Here is a 21,153-nt window from a genome sequence, read left to right on the forward strand (position 1 = left end):
ACTGCCTGTTTGGATCGCTCGTTGGCTATAGTAGTCTATTAGCCTAGCTTGTGCGGTTGCTGAGAATGACAAGCTTGTTCTGCTGTACCAATACGTTCCTCTTTTTTTTTTTCAGTAACAATATCTTTCGATGCATGCAAGTAGACAGACAGCTATCCTACAATCCAAGGGTGCATTTGTTTCGTTTTTTTTTTCTTTTTCCTATTGATATTTCGCTTCCAACAGAGAATTTTAACAGGGTTCAAACACTTTTTTTTACATACTCAAGAGTGAGAAAAAAACCTAAGGCCGTAACAAAAAAATTGCTAGAGGCAAATCTTCAATAAGTGAGACATTGGCAATATGTAATGTAGACCTTAGTATATGCCAGAGAGGAAGGCTTTCATAGCGGATCGGAATACCTGGCTGCTAGTCAGTCTATTATAGATAGCTTGTTGAATTGACCACTTTATGCAAAACAATATTTCAATGAATTGTTTTGTATAGCGTTAGATTTCTTCTTAATACTGCTTTATTCGACCAGTCCAAGGCGAAAATTTTCATCAAGTTAAAATTTCTGTGTGCTAGGGCGTCAATACTAATTGCCTGAAAGTTTCTATGCGTCACTGTTCAAGTATTTTAAAATTCGATTATCGAAATTTGATGACCAAAGTTCATTATATGAAGACTTGTAATAATCGTCGCTTCGGCTTTTTTTTTGTTGGCACAACTTCTTTTGAGTAATATGAACTATTAATATAGTTCTTTGTTAATGCTTATATTATGTAGGGAAGTAGTTCTCTGTAAAGCATCATTTAAATTTTAGTTACATCATAGAGGGTGCTTTATTAACGAAAAAAATTGGACCATCTCTCCGAAAGGAACGCTCATTGGACGAGAAGCAGGAGTGGTGCGCGATGCGTTGACCCGGTTGAGGTGAGCGTCGATGCGAGAGTTGGCAGAACAACAGTTTGATGCGAAACTCGGGTGTAGCGTTTGCTCGAGTAAACGTTTGTTTGAAGCGCAGACACGAGAGGTGGGTTGGATTTCGTTTTTCATTAAAACATTTGGCAAGACTTCGTAGTCGTCGTTTCTGCAGAGTGGATACAGGCGCTAGACCGTAGCCGGCGCACAATTCGCCTGGGCTACGACGGCCTTCACGTTTTGCCTTTACTACCACGGCCTTGTGATCAGTAAAGTTCGCGCTAAAAGGTTTTTACAGGCATTCGACGTCGAAGTTGGCAAAAATCAGACCGATCTACGTTCCACTGATCGTGTTGGGTAGCTCAGCGGCGGTGGCCCATGTGTTGCTGCGAAGGGGATGAGGTGGCAGCTGCGGCGAGTGCGCGGCAGGCGCGAGAGAGAGTGACGTCAGCGCACACTTCGAGGGTCGCGTGGCGTCAACGCTCAGCTGCGGCATGACCTACTTCGCAACACTCCAACACCTGCGACGCGGGGAACGTGTTCTAGCGCGTTCATACGGACGCGCGTACGTGAGGCGTTACCCACGTGTGTCAAAGAGCTCCGCATCTAATATTTGTCATTGTTACAGTTCTTTTAACTTTCCCAAGCACTATACATAGCCAAAGGAATATTCTCGCTAGTCATTCTCCCTTTACTATGCGCACACGCACGTGAATGCACACACACACACACACACACACACACACACACACACACACACACACACACACACACACACACACACACACACACAAACTCACGTAAATGCACGCACACGCACATACGTGTATTACGCACACACGCACACTTGCACTCTTTGCTGGTGCTTAGCGACTGGCAGCCTTTCATCCGCCGTTGATGGTAGATCTGAAATAAATTTTCGTACCTGACATCGGCCACCGCATGAAGAAAAAAGTCAAGTATAGAAAGGGCTGGGAGACCAAACTGTCTGTCCTCGCAAGTATGTACGAAACCGATCAATGCTCCTTCTCGAAAGTTCCGTCGCAGGACACTGTTTAAAGAAAAGTTTTCGTGGTCAGAAAAAAAAAAAAGGCAAGACTGTGAGGAGAACGGCTGTGTAAGTAACTTCGGCATAGATTCATGTTTCTAGCTTTGTACTTCAAAAGCCCTAGCAGTATGTTGAATAACGTTTTTCTTTGTTTGCATATACTTCATTCTTTTTTCCGTCAAAATTGCTAAAAATTGAAATTTTTTCGTTCTTTTTTTTTTTTGTTCCATGTCGCATATCACCTTGGGGATCCAAGTTTCTCAAGCTTAGTACTTCGAAGTCCAAGATGTGCTTAAGTCGAAAAACTTTTCTTTTTCTTCGCGTATGCTTGTTTTACTTTCCCATCAAAGTTGCTTGACCGAAATACTTTTTTTGTCTTTGTTTCATCGACTATCGCATATCACCTTCGAACGCTCCAACCTGACACCTTCAAGAATCCACTTCACTGGCGTCAGTTCCGGAGGGTCTACTTTTTCGCCGATCAATCTCGTTCGGAGGAGGGAATTCTTCGCCGCGGGGCCCACCACACTTAGCGGCCGTCTCGTCTAACGAGCAAAGCTCCTCTTGCGTCGTTCGGGAATAAAGAATAAGGGAAAATTACGACGAGAAAGAAGTGATAACGAAAACGAAGGACAAAAAAAGGCGTTCAGCTCTGGATACTTCGGCGAAAGAAGTAACTGAAAAGCCCAATTGTGTCGTCCTTATAATTACCGTACAATTAGAATACCGTGATTGCTGGACGTTTTGGTGCCTGTCGTCCTCGTTTTTGTTGTTGATTTCTTGTTCTTCATGTGCCGACCACTTTAGGACGCTGGACTGTCGTACGCTGTCCTCCTATGCTGTCGTCGTCGCTTGGCGTACGCAGGCAGCTTCAGCATACTAAGAAGCGCGCTCGTGCCAAAGTGGTCTCCTTATTCTTGCTTTTCGAGTGCCTTGATGATTATATAGGTATATACATTGCTGCCATGCCGATGGAAACGTGACAACGCAAAGCATTTTAAAAACTTAAAAGAGGAAGCACAGAAAGAGAGAATAAAATGAGGGAAAGGCCGGGAGGTTAACCAGAAAATGCAGCATCCGGTTTGCTACCGTGCACCAGGAGAAGGGGGAATGGGGAAGAAAGATGGGAAAGAAAGTGAAGAGAGAAATAGACGCGCGCAAAAAAAAGATGGGGGGGGGGGGGGCGCTGAGGTGCTATAATCTATACAATAGGCCATTGCCACGCAAAAAGTTCAGTAAGGCCTTCATTGATTTTCTGTGAGCACACAAGTCATGTCGCCTTTCAAGCACTGATTGTTCAGACAAAGGTCTGTCGTCTAGGCGAGCTAACGCAGCAGCTAGTGTTAAATAGATGAAGGGAGAAAAAAGGGGGAAATAGGAAGAAAAATAGAAATGACGAGAAAAACGCTGAAAAAAAAAAACGCCAGGCGCGCCCGGGACGCGCAGCACAATCACAGCGAAAGCTTGAAGAGCGGCCTTTCATTGCCTTTTCTAATCACTTTTTGGGTAACAGCTACATGCACACTTGCTGGGTAAGCACTTCGCCATATATAATCATAATTTTTGTGTACTTGCCTGGCATTTGATGTTGTTCTTTTGATATCCTATTATTACTCTTTATTACTCTTTATTACTCTTTATTACTCATGTTGACGCAATTCTTTTCCCGACTTTAAGCCTTCCTAAGGCCAGTTTGGAAATGAGTTCTGAACACCGGTGTGACTCTGTGGTAGAATAGCGGGCTGGCAAGCAAGGTACCGGGGCTCTAATCTCATTGTGCCCTTAATGTTCTGGATTTACTGATTTCTGTATTTTTTATTATTTTGTGCAATAGTGGTTATCGACGCCGGTGGCGGCGGCCACCTACGGCGCCGCACGTGAACCTTGTTATGATCTCATAACAGGTTTCGCTGTAAAAGCTGGAAAATAGAACAGTAAAGAAAGAGGGGAGGAAAGAAATAGAAGGCCGAAGAGCTACAAAGAAGGCTGCCAAGCTCCGCACTTCCTTTGGGCTTCGAACAACTGTAGTGCGATGATGCCTGAATTTTACGTTTCTTTTGCAGTACGCACGCAGCGTTGTCTTCTTTGGCGTTTTTCTGTGATCCGAGTTCACACTACGCACATGCCTACAACATTTCGAAATGCCGTCGCCTGGCGGTCGCGCGAGAGCCGCACCGGGACGCGCGAGTTTATAAATACCTGCATGCACGGCTCGCGCTCGTCCCAACTTTTTTTGTTTATTTCATATTTTGTCCCCGCTTAATATTGCCCTCCCAACTCGTTGGCGTGCCACCTAGCCTTCAGCGATTTTTCACCCTTTCTCGTGTCGTAACGCGCGTCTGTAGCCGTCTCTTCGCTGCAGTAGCTTCATGAGGCTGAACGCCGTTGCGACGGCAGGCACTTATAATAAACCGTGTCTGACCGCGGGAGCACTAGCGTGCGCTTCCGGTGTGCGACGCCGCGAGTTCTTTTCCTTCGTGCAGGCTGCTGCGGTGCGCGGACACTGGGTATCGGGGGTGTCCAGTTCCGCTTATAATAAGCTTATCCTGGCTTCTTTTTTTTCGCCTAGTCGCTTTTATAATTCCACAGTCGATTATCGCATTTTTTAGCTTTTATATTTTCCAGCAAATATTGTTATTCTAGTGATCATCACGTACAGCAATAGCGCTTTTTTGTCGCTCACTAATAGCGCCTTTGTGGATTATTTTGAGTAGTTGAGTGTTCAAGGCAAAAACATACGAGTACGCTGACGGAATCAACAGCGAACATTATTCACGCACTTGAAAACGGGCATTAAGCCACCAGACAATGTTTAAAAAAATAATTATGCGCTTTGCGTTGTCCAGCAAGCCGAAGATGCGACCCGCGTCCAAGGACTTCGAGCCGTCACATGATTCACCGCCTTCATCATAGACACGGGGTTGGATCGGACTGGGCTTATTCCTTCTTCCTCTCGCCTCGCCCGAAGGAAACTGTCGGATTCGAATAAATCAGGAAGAAGCATATCCAGCCAAAAAAATAACGAACACAGGAAACGAAGATGGAGACATGTAAGTGGCTAGACTACCAACTGTCTGTCGTAGGTCGTTCCTTGCAAAATGGGGGACGACATGCTGTTTGCTGTCCTTTGGTGGAAGGTCTCTTTTCTGTGCAGTGTTCGCGGTGCTGTCCACATCATCCAAAAGGTACCCCTTACTGTCTTTACAAGCTTTATAGGCCAATTTCCTGTTTAACGCGAATACCTCGTGTGCCGGTATCGTAGGTTGCACGCTGTACTTCGGTTTTTTCTGCAAGCTATACACCCCCAGTTAAAGACACCTATATAGTCTAAGAGAACCAGATGGGAGGGTTTCGAGAGCACATTTCCAGAATCCCTAGGCAAGAAGTGCAGAACTTGTTGCCTCAGGAGTTCGCTGTTTTGTGTTGCGATCCGCATTAAGGTCTTCATTTTTTTCTTCCACACCGCGTCACGAGCACACTACAGCGCACGAATCCAATTCTACAGTAGTATAACCTGCCTCCGAATTTCTGATTTCATGATTTCATGATCCGGCAGGTCCGCTTGACGAGCTCATCAGTGGCTAGACTACCGAACAGTTGGTAGTCTAGCCTCTTTTCAGTCTCCTCCTTCGTTTCCTGTGTTCATTATTCTTTGGCTGGATATGTTTCTTCCTGATGCAATGCACTAACTAGCTCAACACAGAGCGTTATTAGACTTTAATAAAGTTTATTCATCCATTCAGGTGGTTTCCTTCATGGTTGTACGCACTTTCGCTTTACACGATTATTAAATTGAACTTTCCGGCCCCTTTTTTATATAAGTTAATTTTTTATAATAAATATACTTTAGTACTGGGAAAATTAGATACACCACCGTTTCTTTCGAGCTTTCTTGAGACAGTCAGCCCCCCCCCCCCCCCATGCCTTTTTTTTTCTTTTTTTAGAGGTGGGGGGGCTTCTTCTTTTGTGATAATTATTTGCTTGTTAGCTCGGCAGCGTGCGGCAATTCTGGCGTGGCCACTGCGGGGCGCATAGAGCGCTCCTCGTGGGGCCGTCCCCGTTTCTGACGAACTGCCAGCGTCGCGAGACCTGACAGGCTCGTTGCAGCTCGCTGTTACTGCCGCCGCTGCGTCTGCTCCTATATGCCTCTAAGGTGGCTGTCTCTGGCCGGTCGGCAGCGTCTTGCCCGCACGCCGCTGGGAAGACGAAATAAGCTCACCTATTCTCGCCCTCCTTCTCTCTTCTGCTGCTGTTTGTTGTCGCTTATTGTATCTGTGCGAGCCTCTTTAGCTTCGTTTCCATATTTTATAAAAATTGAACCTAGTCATAAGGGAAACTGGTGCACGTGGACTGGTTACGAAACGCCAACTGCAATAAGCTGCATAGCGTTATAGACAAGCTACGCTCTAATAACAAAAAAATAGCCATTTGACTATTTTTTTAAGTCCTGACTTGCCACGTATATGACTCCCTTTAATGAGGCCCGTTAACTTTCCTTGGGGGTCATTATACTCCATTCTGAGAGCATCACTTTCTTTTCTGCCGCTGTTGATTTTGGCTTCTTCCAGCCGAGCTACGCGAGCGTATTTAGCCTTGTTTGCGTGTTTTGCAGATATTAAACGTAGTTATAAGGAGAACATTGTCAAATGGCTCGGTTTCGAAGCACTTTCTACATCAGCAAGATCGCTCTTTAGTCGGCCGACTCGCTGAGGGTCACTCTGACCGAACCTGAGTCTGAGTTTCGTTGAGAAAAGTTTTAGTCAGCCTGAGTCGGAGTATGTTGTGAGTCTGGCTTCAAATTAGCTCTAAGCACAAAATAAATTTTTCTTGGGTGGCATGATGAGATCTGTTATTTATTGCTGACCTACTCATGCCATCCTGTGTAACCCTGTGTGCATGCTACACTTTTAAGGAAAAGAACAAGAGGGTGCGTTACTCATTAAGGGTAGTCCTGTACACGGCAAGTCCCGAAAGGAATCAAATGAGTGCTTTTTTTAGTGTAGTTCAACAGTTGTACACTCTAAAAAATTAAGTATTTGGGGAGTGTTTCTGCTACACAACAACCACCAATTGCGCTGCTCTTATTATTCATGCTGCTGTTTGTGTTTTTGTTTCTGTGCCCTCTCTCTCTCTCTATTTCTTTTTATTTTGGGAACTTGGGAGCTGTGCTTCATTCCTGATATCGATGTACACGCTAGAAGGCCCAGTTGGATTACCGCACGGAAACTCCGGAGCCGCTGATGCGTGTCTGCAGCGAGCAACATGCACACTTGCATATTGCCGATGTCGCTGAACACGGATCTTGCACAGCGTGCCGTGCATTACCTATACGAGATCGAGTTAAGGTGCATGCATCGATTTGAAGCATTGCATCACTGCACATCGTGATAGGAACATCACCGAACTTTTTTTTTCTTTTACATCAAGTTGTAGCTTTGGTATACATAACCTTTCTTTATTTTTTCTGCCTACTCCCGCGTTGATCGCTCTCCTCGTCAACTTGTTTTCTTCGTTTGTAAGTCTGCTTCTGCAGTTGTTGCTTGCGTTGATTGTTTCGCTTACTACTCACCAATACCACGGAGCGACACTTCCATGCGCGTTCAGCTTGCTCTGCGCGCGCTCATATCAGATCCACACACGACGACCTAGCGCTCGTCGTGTCACAATATTTCTGCGTCGTTGTTTTGTTCCCATATATTATGAATTCAAGCTTGCTTCAAGTCGGCGCAAGTGGATGGCAAGACTTGACGTCACCTTTTGTATGCGAACCACGTCAGGAGCTAGGCTCGTCGGCGAATCCGGTCGTCACGGTGTGTGTCGTGCACATATATTCACGGATAATCATAAAAACTGGCATGCGCCACGCCGGGTAAATTCCACTACTCGTCACCGGTTGAATAACTTGAAGGAGGCAACACTCAGTCTAACAAATGGCGGCCAGGCGTTGGCGGCGAACCTAAGACCCCAGAGTGCGTACAGAGAGAACACTGAGAAACGTGAAAGGCAGGGGCGGTGCGAGAAGACCCCGAAGCGATTGAAGGCCTACACCATAGATGGCGCGCCCGTTGATCTGTGCGAGTTTGTCTCTGGAGTTTGGACATTTGTGTCGTGCCTGCGACTGTCTGAGAATTGATTCGAACATCTGTGCTCTGATAATCGACGTAGAAACGTACTAGGTAATGCCTAGAAACTACCCATTAAAGCAACCTAGAAACAACATGCATCAAAGGCCCATAAGAAACAAATGGGTATTCCTAATTGCCCAGTTTACATGTTTCAAACCCAGCGTGGCTTAGCAAGCTTCGATTTTTTTAAACAGCGCAGCAGTTTAAATTGAGCGCCTGTCATTCATTCGCCTACCAAAATACTCTATATTTCCAATAAACAGATCAGTTGATAGTCAGCGTCGTGTCCTGTATATGTGTGGTCCCGTTGTCCGCGCTGTATTTTGTGCACAATGTGCTTGTGACATCGTCGAGCACTATGCCTATTGCCCCATTGATGTCAGTCGTGACGCGACGTTAGGTGACTAGAAGCCAAAGAAAGGCGATGACGCGTCAATTGTAGTCATTTCCGTGAGTTATTTTTACTTGTCAAAGGTGCCAGTGATGGACAGTCCTAGCAGGCATGAATCGTGATTGCGATTTCAAAAAGTCTGATTTCGAGCCATCAAAGCGGACAGGTGCAATTTTGGGGTACAAGACGTTCTCACTGTTTCCGATTTTTCGGAATGGCAGCCTAGCTCCGCCTTCATGAATCGCGGAGATGAAGCCGTCACTCGCTCAGAAAAGCAATCATTCAACGCTCGAAATTTAGGTGCGCTACGGCGGTTAGCGAAAGTCTGCGCTGAAAACTTTTCTGCGGCCTCCGTGTGTCTCAGGCCTTCAAACATCGTCCGGGTGCGCGAGTGTGGGACTCAATGAAACTAATCACAAAAGAAAATGCAAAAACAAATATCTTTCTCGCTCTGGCATAGAAATGAAGGAAATCGCAAATCGTCGCTAAGAAAGAAAGAAAGAAAGAAAGAAAGAAAGAAAGAAAGAAAGAAAGAAAGAAAGAAAGAAAGAAAAAAAGAAAGAAAGAAAAAAAGAAAGAAAGAAAGAAAGTGAAAACTGCTTCACAACTTCAAGTCTGCGCGTGATATTGCCTCTGAGAAAGATTACGCTCTCATTCGCACTTAGGACATTCACCGATAATATCATTTCTTCGGTATCCTGAGCTTGGTTTTTCCTCTCGATTTCTGGACCAGGCTTGTTTGAAAGCTCTTTTTATTTGTTTATTACCTATTCCTCGCTTCATTTCTGCGGTCTTCTCCACTCTCGTTGATCTTCATGGGTTCGCGCAATTTATTCGCCGGTATTGATCTCTCTCAAACTGCCTCCTTTCGGGCTCTTGCGCCCTTGAGACAGGCGCGCTGCTTGTCCATGAAAATTGCGCTCCCCCAGTTTTTAATATGTTTCACTGCACTTCGTACTTGCTAAAAGGAGAAGCACCCTCTGTCATAATGGCCGTAGTGGTTCGTTGTATATCTCTCACACTCGCCTTGCAACTGATGGAGTAGCCCGCGCTTTCTCATTCTTTCAAGTGCCAAGCACTCTAGCGGGCTGGGCTGTCGTATGCTGCCGGGTGCTGTCGTCGTCGCTTGACGTAACGCAGGCAAAACCACATTTACCATATTGAGCGCGCGCGCTCTCGCGCCGAACAGAAGTCGTCTTCGTCTTGTTGTTCGAGTGCCTTGACGATGATGTTAAGTGCGGACATTTCTACTATGACTAGGAAAACAGCACAACAGAAACTTTGTATGAAACATGAAGAGGAAGCGAGCGACAAAGAGAAACAAACAAAAGAAAAAATATAAAGGAAAGTCGAAATAAACGGAAGTGAAGAGAAAAATACAGAAACACTATAAAATAGAGAAAGGAAGAGGAAACCGAAGAGAAACAAAGAAGGATACAAGATCCGCACTTCTTTCAGGCTTGTTTGGCTCCCCTAGTGCGAAGCTGCTTTAGGTTTTTAGAGGCGAAGCTCCTTATGGTCCAGGCTTGTCCCTCCATCGCTGTAACCAGCCGATGATGCTGATGACGATGATGAAGAACTTTCCAAACTACAGAAATTCTCTTCTTTTAGCGCAACCAGGCAGAAAAAGAAAAGAAATAAGTGGCTGAGAAGAGAAGAACACAGTACCCAGTCTCCTCCTTTTCTCAGCCAGTTTTTTCTTTTTCTTTTTCTTCCTGTTCGCGCTAAAATAATCACGTCTGAGATACAACACCAACTAGCCCGAGAGGAAGCTTCGTGGCACACATTCTCTTTTAGCCAATCCCTCAGCGGGGGTGTGCGCTAATGTTCAAGGCTCTACTCTACTATTTCTGATATTGCGGCATGACACATGCGAGGCAGTTTCCTAATATACACTAGAGGGAACTCTGGCGCTAGTGTCTATGGGAGCTCCAACGCACGGCGCTTCAGAGAGCATGGAAATGATTGGTAGTACACAGGTTTGTTTCCGTGTGTGTTCGTGTGGCTTGAAGCTGTTTTCTCACAAAACAAAACCAGCAAATGTTTAGCATTTTCGCTTTACTACCTTATTCTTTTAGGCTTACCATTTCAACTCGGGTCACGAAGTTCAAAAGCATTCAAAACGAAACCGAAACACAGCAATAAACGAAGCCACAAGTGCGATTTGCCACTCGCAAGTACGAAGGCAAGACAAATCCGTGTACTACCCATAATTCCCACGGTCGCTAAACGATTGCAGTGCCAGTCTCTCCTTTAGTTAATTTTAGGAAACTCTATGATGCAAGGTACCCACTATATGCCAAAACGATGGTGATGACGCTGATGGATATCGTGGACAATGGCTCGCTTGTGCAGTATATGACTTCTCAATATGCTCTACGATGCATTTCGTATCACTGGAAACTACCCACAACCACCAGGGCAACGTGCCGAGACCTCGTCTTTGCCAACTTCAGGCTAGATTTGATAACACAAAGCAGTAATGATGAAGACAATACGAATTTACAACTCGACACAATATACCATTTATGACAGATAAACATTGCACATTACTGTCCATCACTTTACAGATGGGCAGCGGGTACCTCGCTTATCCACAGAAAGAAGAATAACTGCGTTGTGGGTGCTGCCCCATTTCAGGGAAAAAAACGTCATTTATTGCGTAGTCGATACCTCGTGGAAAGCCAAAACTTCAAACGTAGATACCCGTGCCCCAACACGAAGCTGCGCTCAGAATTCACTATAGGCAGTATCGTAACCTTGGGTGATTCTTTTTTTCGTCAAAGCGTATAATGAAAGCGCAAGTACGCAGTGCAGTACTTCAGTGTAGGATGACACGAGGCAGTGGGTAGAAGGACGTCTTTCAAATGAGTGTCCGGGAAGCTCGCGATTGAGATCTACTCCATCCGGGGTGCTCCTCTTCGAGAGGCACTTGTTCGCCACATATGGGAAAATTGTTCTTGCTTGTCATTTTCTTCTAGGGCTTCAGTAATAACTTTTTGTGCTGGGAGCTCAATTGTTCTCCAACAGTGATTCTGCCATCTTTTTTTTTTTTCCTGGTTACTACGGACATGGTCGCTTCCTTTACTCCTTGGGCTAAAGGTATAAAAGCCCTAAAAGGTTGATTTTTTTTTCTGCTGCCGTCGCAGCTCAAGAGAAAGTAGGATTACTCGAAGGCAGGACAGGTATGCGATTTTATATACGTGCCTTGCGTGTGACGCGAGATTTGAAAATTCTTATTCTTGGAATATATTTTATTTATGGTTGGCTGAACCATCGCTGGTAAGCGGCGATTTAGTGGAACGTCGACCAAATAAGTACGAGAGCTCTTCTTTGAGTTGACGTAAAGATAAAATGCACTAAATGTCATCTTGCTGGCTCTCTCTCTTTACCTTAAAACGTCCGAACGGTTAGTGAATTTGTTCGTTGGTTGTGGGGAGAGCGGTTTCAGCTTAAATTGCCGTCTATATTGGTGCTTTCATTATTCCGGAAGCGGTATAAACATATCTTAAGTCCATAGTTTCCAGAGAAGTACAGACGTAGGCACAAATAAGTAGGCGAGATCGATTGATTGATTTTATCTATTTAGCAATACTGCAGACCATCACGTGCGTCATGCAAGAGGGGCTGTGCAAGAGTATCTTAGGCAAACAGTGTGAAAAAGCAGGACAGTAAAGGCATACGAGCAACGACACGTAGCTCTCTGCCTTTACTGCACTGGCCTTTCGCTGTATTCTTACAATATGTTCAACAAACTAGTCGACGAGTTCACCCTGTACAAGAGATCAACGAATGATAAGAACATCGCAAACACAGCGAAAAAAAAAAGAAAATAAAACAATCACCGCCATTTCCGCAAAGTCAATTGTGTTCGAGGAGCTCACTCAGAGGTGCGCGGCGAGTTTGTTGGCGAGACCATTTCTATAGGAAGGCTTGTAAACGAGCCGGCGCATCATTTGTACGTCGAAAGCAGCGTTATCGGGCACGTTCCGTGGCTGGCCCTGCACAGTGTGGGCCTTGTAGATATGTACGTTAACCATCTGCTCGTTTATGCCATACTGGCTGCGGCTGTGATTGAAATTCATAACGTGCATAAGTGGTTGACGTGCAGCTATCAGACGCTCTTCAACGGTGCTGAGAGCAAGCAGGTGAGGATGCTTGGGAGGATATGGGTACCCGTGCGTAACACTCATTGTAGAAACTTTTCACGTGCTGCCGTGCCTACGAAGCGACCAGAATGAAGCGGACGTAGTCGCGAGGGTGCGGGCAATCGAAAACCTACTTCTTGGGTGGCGGCGTGCCATCTGGTGAACTTTGTCGGAATTACCGGAGAGGCAACGGGAGCGGTGACCGGAGAAGTGCACATTGGCAACACTGGTGTACACGCCGGCGGACGCCGGACATGGCGCGAGCATATGAAGCTTGCCGAGCAAGCTCCTTAAAAAATTTGAGTGAGGAAAATAGAAATACAAAGGAAACATCTAGCGCAAGTTTGGTTTGAAGTTACAGCGTTTAAAGAGAGCACGAGGCTATCAGCAGTGGCCGCCATTACGAAAGGGGCGCGCTGCTCGCACACGAAGTAGGAATTGCGACAGTTCTTCGCGCTCGTCCTGTGTATACATGTGCGTTCATTTCGTGCGCATTTCTCTTTAAGCAGCGCGCTTGAATTGTCGACAGTTGATAGTCTTCGCTCGTCTTGTGTATGCTCGTTTCGTGCGTGTATTCTGCTTGAGGTGCCCTCTGAAATTTCGAGCTGCTTGTCATTCTTCGCGTGACTTTGCAATTCCTTGCTTCCAATGTGGAAGGCCTCGATTATTTCTTTTACTATTAACTGTTTATGTTGTGTCAGTCACATAGTTTGCTGCAATATATACAAGAGGGAACTCTGGCACTGTGATCGTTCAGCCACCTTGGGAACGATGAGTGGTGCGCGAATTCGCCTAGCCTTCGTGCTTGTGGGCTTTGAACGCAGTTGTGGCAGTGTCTATTGTTGCATTTCGGTTTTGTTTTGGTCAAGAGAATCGACCGTTGTGAACTTCGCAAGTGGATGTGAATTAGTGAGCCTATAAAGGTTAAGGTCGTGAAATGAAACTTCTGAACATTTGCCGAACTTTGTTTTACAAGAGTGTCTCAAGGCCACATGGAGCTGAAAGGCTGCAGTTTACACAAATTCGAGCAGTACTCATCATTCCCATCCTGGCTGAAACGCCATGAGTTGCAGTTCCCGTAGACACTAGTGCCAAATTTCTTTCTAGTGTGTTTTTAGAAATTGCTGTGGTGACAGTATCATTGTGTCACCGAAGAGGGGTACGCTGATGCATTCGGTACAGTGAGCAGCGAGAGTGAACCGCTTCGACTCTCACTATCGACGTTCGTGTTCCCTAAGACGGACGTATTGCGTCGTGTGTTCTGGCCAGTCTAAGTTTTTTACGCGCGATAATGGTGTAGGGTACGCAATATGATAAAGGTACACGTGCTAGTGGTATTGATACGAGTGATAACGGTTTTTATACAAAATATTACCAAATGTGCTCCTTTCTTTCTATATTATATTTCTGCCATATTTCACATGCAACTGCTGCCTTGAGCGAAACCTCGTACAAATGACTGGTAGATTTAGATCACTTAAAAACCTTCTGATGCGATTACGAGCACAACGCGAACATTAGAGTTTGTTCTGGAACTTACGCGGCCGCTAGCGATAACACTAGAATTTTCAATGGCGCATGTATGAATGCCGACGCGCTTCACCGCTTGGCAGATTATCGACGGCCTGCGCTCTGTTCAGCGATATGAGGGCACAGCGTGTATTTCCTGTAGAGTGGTGTTTTGTTTTCTGGGTACGGGTTAGCCCCAATAAAAACTTGTGTTGAAACACGCCGATTGGCGCCTTCGTCAATGGCATGACCCCGCGGGACAGTATGATGATGGCATCGATACGCATGATAATGGTATTTGATACAGAATTATAAGCCGCCATTCGCGCGTGCCAGGTTTAAGATTATTTGCCAGAGGAGACCACCCAAGAACTCTTCGACTCTCAAAGAATGAGGGCGGAAGAGAACCCTGAAGGATCAGGCTTCTGCGGTTGGCAGGCAGCGCATGCGGCAAAGTCTGTCTTCGCCGGATCCTGGGACCACAGTGACACGCGCTCTGCCGCCACCGGCTGGGTCCGGGGCCTCCCCTGTTGGTCTGGGCCTCGCCCACCCGCCCGCACGACAGGGCTTCATAGCAGCGGAACCGCAATCCCCGTTTCCTCCTTTCCATCAGCTTCTCGGATCTTTCTCTATTCCTTCCCTCAGAGTTTGTGCCTGAGGCTTCCGAAGCCTACGGGTGCTCTCTCCATCCCTTGTTTTTCTTTGGTACCCAAGCGTCGTCTGTTGCTTTCTTATTTTTCTGCTTTCTCTTAACTCATGGGAGCTGGGTTGAGAGAAGGAGTTTTGTGTGTGTTTCTGTGCGTGCTCGCGCGTATAGTGGGAGCCGCTGCCGGCGTCTACTGCATGCTTGCTGGCGGAGCTCGCCACGGGGCTCCGTTCCAAGGCGCGGGTCGCGGTTTTTCCTCCCTCCCTCCGCACAAGCACACGCACTCAGTGCTGGAGCGGCACTTCTTCCGCACTAGAAGCGCTCTTCATCCCCTCCCTCCTTCGTTCCACTCCCACCTTCTCATTTTTTTTGCTTGCCGCTTCTTTCTAGCGCGCGAAAGCAGCCCGATCCTCGGCGAATACGGCTTCCCCTTCGCTCCTTCTCTGCCGAGAGCTGTAAGAGTCCTCGGCTCTCTCTGCCTTCTTCAATCCTCGCCTCCGGTGAAAGTCGCACGCGCCTGCCTCCTCCTTCGGTCGGTTGTGTTGCCGCTTGCCCGACGCTGCTGCTGCCCTGTCTTGTTGTTATCGCTGTGCGTCGTCGCCGTCGGAGACGACGTGGGGCTCCCTGGGAACGTGCTTCGGCTCCGTCTTTGTTTTCGATAATGCGCCACAGTTCGCTCGCCGTAGATGCGAACAAACTCGCGACGGCTGCTGCGGCGAGCCACGCCGAACTCACGTTGTCTTCGCTTGGATCGACTGCTGTGCCTTGGCAGCAAATGCGCCGATGACGGAGCATCCCTGACGGTTTCGGCGACTGTTTACAGTGCTAGTGGTTCTTACTCTGATTGGTGAACCGTTGATTACAGTCGGTTCTCGATCGCTAGCGGTTCTTCGGTATGCTACGAACATCGAGCATCGCGAGTGACACTGTCAACGACATCCAATGGCCTTTTGGTCATACATTGTCAACTCTCTGACGCCATACGCTTAACACTTAAGTGGCCAGTTGATGTCGGAGGAAATGCGGTTTTCAACGTATACGGTGCCTCGGGTACTTGTGTTTAACTACCTTTCGTAATGTATCTCGGATCTTCAAGCTTGTGGTAGTGATGTGATGCGCCCTCGTCGGCCTAGGGTATCGCTACGTGGTGTGATTTCAAAAAGACTGGTTTAGAGTTGCCTACCGCGAGTTCACCTTCTTGGCAGCGCCTTCGTGTCTCGAGGGGCCTACTGTGCTGAGCGTGCTGCTAGTGATAGGAGAGACCCGGTGTTGACGAACGTCGTGGAGTGACAACCTCCCGAAGAAGCAACGTCGACGCGTTCTGACTTGATTTCTCGCTACAGCAAAGCTCTTTCCATATTCGTATCTTCGCTGCTACAGTTGGAGCTTTTTGTGACGAACTGCTAAGCGACATGGTTACACCGACGTGACGTCGCAGTTCTGTTGCTTCGCGCACAACTAAAGCGACGTACTACTAAAGCGGATTGGTGCATTTGAAGAACGCAGGAATTTACGTGTTTGCATCGGCGTGACGAACCAGTTTTGTTCCCTTCTTCGCGCAGCTTCTTGGCTGGCACTGCCAGCAGATATGAATCTCACAGCAGCCTTAGGGCGCTGACGTCCGCGGAATCTTGTTTGGATACTCTGTAGTCCAAGGTGCAAGCTAACTGCTCGCATCTGGATCCTGCTACTCCACCAAAGGAATATACGTGATGTGTGACCAATGTCATTTGTGATACCCTTTGCGGTGTTGTGATGTGCGCGCGGTGAAAGCGAAACCCTACGTGGAAAGCGTTCGTCAGTTTAACGTGTCGCTGGTAGGGCAAGGTACAACTTCAGTTCTTCGAGGCGTATCTATGCTTTATTCGGTCGATCGCCTATTCAGATAACCTAGAGTTTCTTCACGTAATAGCACCAACATTTATGCTCGACCCTGTCGCACTCAATCCGTTTCAACGCAATTCTAATTGCGCAAAGAAATACGTGAGGTTCGTAAAGTATGAAGGACATACTCTGTGCGGCGTAAGCTCTTCTTTTAGGGCAGCGAAAAGTCCCAGTTGTTTCGTGAATAATATCCCGACGATAGTCCCTCTGGCTTGTTCCGTATCAGACTCAGGCTCAAAATTCTCGCCTTGTCTCAAAGTCAAACCTCCGCCAATTTTTACGCCCCTAGTAACGGCACCTAGCGTTCCACTGCAGTCCACTTATTTTTTACTCGACCTCACGTCGCTTTACCTCGGTGAGATTTTTCGCGCGGGAGAGCTACTTAGGACTAAACCCTTAGGGGACGCAGGAAACATCGCGGAGTGTGCGTGTTAACATCGTTGGTCAGTGTGATTCGTGACATCTCCCGGTGCGACAACGGGCAATCGGAGTGAGAAAAGAGAAGATTTCCGTGTTTCTCATTCGGGCTCTTCGTTCAGTGCTGTGTGGTTACGCTGGAGCCGCGAAACAGGACCACCGCTCTGGGCCCGTGCTCACGTGAGGTCGATGGTCTATGCGCCCCCAGCAGAACACTGGCGTCCACAACTCTGGATCAACAACCACGACCGCGCCGCTGCTCCGACGTCGTTCTCGGCGCCGCAGCCGTAGGCCCGTCCATGTGGTGGTGGGACTTGCGTGGCTGCCTGTCGTCGGTGCCGGCCGCGTGCGTCGTGTGTCTCGTCCTGGCCAGCGCCGTCAGTGTCGTGCTCGCGTGGTCGACCGTGTTGGGCGTCTTGTTCACCGTGGCCTCGGTGTTCGGCCTGGCACTCGCCACTAGGCCTAACGTGCCTCCGTCACCGTCGATGTCATCGACGACGTCGGCTGCCTCAACTATCGGAATAAAGCCCACCATCGCGGCCGATGTCGTCGTCGACGACGATGAAGAGGACGATTACGACGACTTTGCCGAGAGCCCGTCGCCAATTTCAGCGCAGAGTAAGAGCCGCGGGTCCGGTCCCGGCTCACGCAGCGCAACGGTCGGTGCTCTTGGGTTGTCCCGGCAGCACATCATCCACCTGCGACGTCTCTACCGACGGCATCATGACCCGGGATTTCGGTAATGCTCGACTCTTTCTATGGCCGTCATAAAGGCATTAAGGACACAATAGCCTAGTTGTGCAAAAGCGAAGCGCGCTTATTCCTGCAGAGGAGATCTGTTGTTCATTTCGTATAACTACTCATGTCTTTCTTTGTGAGTTTGAGTGTAGCAGTTCGCATTCAAGAACACGCTGCACCAAAACACAATAATTTTGCTGAACCGTCAAGAGCAACGACAGCCAATCATTCAGTAGCACTCGTTTTGGATGTTTGATTGCATAGCTGTCAACTGCTTTGACTGTTCATTGTTGTTCATCGCTTATCATTAAACTCTGTGATCATTCTTGGTTGGCATACCTTCTTAATCACTATTAACGGGATAGCGTTGAAGATCTCATAAAGTATGAATTTCCGGGCTAGTTGATGGCTCACCAGTTTCGATTTCGCCCCCCGTCAAGTTCGATGGTGAATATCTTGAACTACGTGCAACTTTTTTTTTATTTTTGAAAAATTAGTATGAAATAAATTTGCATGCACTCCAACAGCGTCATGTTCACTTCAGTGAAATATTTACGCCTCCACGTGGAGTTCGTGTGCTAAAACGTCTAAGACTTAGGATTTAGGATGTTGTAGGTTGCCGGTGGATCTAGCCTTACGAAATTCGCAGGCAATTGCCCCGCTAGGTTTTCCTTTTTATGATTGTATTGAGTGGAGCGCGAGCACGTCAGGAGCCTTACTGTCATACATTTTCAGAAAAATATATATAGCCTAGTCCTTCTCACTCCAGCCCCCCACCGCGATACACTCTTCAGCGGCAATGGCTACGTTTGTGAACGCAACATTTTACGTTACCTTGTGTCAACGTGTGACCAAAGAGAGCAAGATGCATTGGTCATTGAATGAATCAAACCATCTGCATAGTCAGTACGTCTTGACTGAAACTCAGTGTGCTGAGTGACCACCTTGTAGAAGGCACTGCGGTGTTTGATGGGTTGTTCGATTGCCGCGTTCCACAGCCAACGCTAGAAGTATCACTTATTTTTTTCTCGAAGTTGATGCAACCAAACGCTAATTGCGCACACATTTGGGGCCTATGTTTTAATTCTTTCTGTGTCAAAATGGAACATGACCAACTGCAGTAGAACGAAATATATAATTTCATGCTATTTAGAATTGATTACGAAAGCTCACACAAAACAGCATATAATTCACTTTCTTTCTTTATATGCTATATTGAGTACCTTGTAATTGTGGTATTTAGCACCTCGGAATTATGGCCTCAGCTAGTTTGAAAATCTCGTTTCGCAGAAATTCTGGCGTCGGCCTCGTTGGTTGTGAGCGAAAAAATCAGCTTTTACCGTAAGCGGAAACTAAAGATAGATGCAAATACAAAAAAAAATCGACAGATCACACGTACCCAGGGAATCGATGCTTTGAGAAGCATGTGGAAGAAAATGACTTATTTCATTGAGCGAAATGTTACGAAATAATGGACGCTAAATATGTGTATAATTGTTGCAGGGACAGGCATATGTTGAGCAGTAGCGCATGTTTTCTATAAGCAGCTGTTTACAGTTGTGTAAAGATTATAACAGCAACATAGGTATTAGCAACACCAGAAGCGGTAAGTTGATAAGTAGCGTTTGTTCTCGCGAGGCTGATAGCCTTGGTAGCCACCAGGCACCGCTACAAAAACAACTTCAGACGATGGCGCTTTACTACAATTGACGCTAACCTGACGTGACGGTTGTACTTTGTCATTAGCTGTACTTTGTCAAAGCCTGTACTTTGTCAAAGCCTGTACTTTGTCATTATTCGCGACGTAAGGTTTTTTAGGAATGAAGCTCTTTAAGGCGTGGGTCTGTACATCCTCCGATGTATCTAGTAGTATTAAGTAGCCACCGGTGGAACATACCCGCTCTAGAGCGGGTATGTGCCTCAGGGGATGCGAGATGAGAGATGGCGGTACTTGAAGTGCTCACTAAATGGACGCATGGACGAATGGAAAAACAGACTAGCAGACAAATGGACGGATGAACGGACGCGTAGACGTACGAACGCACGAATGGATGGACAGGCGGATGGACAGACTCAAGGATGGATGCATGGACAGACTGACGGACGCATGGATGGACGCGCGGATGGTCGCGCAAACGGACGGAAGCAAGAACGAATGGACGGATGGACGGAAGCATGGACGGGCTGACAGACGCTTCGCCCCACTCATCATCATTCACTCCGTGAATATGTTGAAATTTGTTTTATTCACGTGATGTAAGGAGATGTTGGAGTAATCGGAGGATAGCGAATAATCGGTGCTTATAGGCGCCGATTACTCGCTATCTTTTAGAGGTATCATAACACACAGCTCGTATGGTTCAAGTATCCAAGGTTAAGAAGTTCAGAGCTAGCAGTGTGTACAATTATAACCACACAATGTACAATATATAACAGGAAATTAAATTTATGTTCGTTTAGCCGTGTCTGCTAAGCCTAACGCGCTGAGAATTCAATAATGTTTGTTGTAATTGGCGCAACACATTCACGAGCGCCAACATATTCCAAAGCAAATAGATGCGCCAGTTGAGGGGTGCAGCCAGAGGGTGGCACATCGAGTCCGTTTCTCTCCCTCCCCCCCCCCCCCGAATTTGTTTTCGCCATTGCATAGAGAGCGAAAGAGGACCATTTCAAAAGGGTGCCCTCCCGGAAATCAAGGAAGTGCCTCCCACCGAAAAAAGTTTGTGGCTACGCGCCTGCGTCAGTGTGCAACTTACGAGTCACACAGCGCACGACAAGGGCTCGATAACTTTGATTCGAAGTGTACCCACTGAAACAGGTGCAGCCTCTTTTTTTTTTTTCGGCGATGCCTTTTCATTCATTTAATTGTCATACGCGAGTGAGCCGACGCCAAGTAGACGCGGAGAAGACGACGCGATGAGGATGATTGATTTATTTATTGATTGATTGATTGATTGATTGATATGTGGGGTTTAACGTCCCAAAACCACTATATGATTATGAGAGACGCCGTAGTGGAGGGCTCCAGAAATTTTGACCACCAGGGGTTCTTTAACGTGCACCCAAATCTGAGCACACGGGCCTACAACATTTCCGCCTCCATCGGAAATGCAGCCACCGCAGCCGGGATTCGATCCCGCGACATGCGGGTTAGCAGCCGAGTACCTTAGCCACTACACCACCGCGGCGGGGCACGCGATGAGGATGAAGGCGTGTGGACGGGCCAAGGGATGCTTTAGCTTTCACAGTGCGGAAGGGAACTTCTGAGATTGGGTATGCGCTTAAAATGAGTGCGACAGGCTTCTGGATGGGCCCTGTTGATTGACGCCCGTCGTTGCTTCTAT

The 21,153-nt window shown here is 47.1% G+C and overlaps 1 protein-coding gene across 3 annotated transcripts in view; it reads left to right on the forward strand.

The window, feature by feature from the left end:
- dnc (phosphodiesterase dunce) overlaps nt 1-21,153 on the forward strand; it is a 626,001-nt gene that overhangs the window by 212,827 nt on the left and 392,021 nt on the right. The window contains exon 1 of one of the 3 annotated variants that reach the window (XM_075874916.1): nt 15,299-17,810. The exons of 1 other annotated variant lie outside the window; for it this stretch is intronic. In XM_075874916.1, the coding sequence (XP_075731031.1) occupies nt 17,371-17,810 (440 nt within the window). In that variant the 5' untranslated portion in view covers nt 15,299-17,370. Of the gene's footprint in view, nt 1-15,298; nt 17,811-21,153 lie in introns of those variants that run through there. One more of the 3 variants, XM_075874917.1, reaches the window with a different exon arrangement.

Source organism: Rhipicephalus microplus, chromosome 10, assembly GCF_043290135.1.
Source record: "Rhipicephalus microplus isolate Deutch F79 chromosome 10, USDA_Rmic, whole genome shotgun sequence".
Classification (NCBI taxonomy): Eukaryota; Metazoa; Arthropoda; class Arachnida; order Ixodida; family Ixodidae; genus Rhipicephalus; species Rhipicephalus microplus.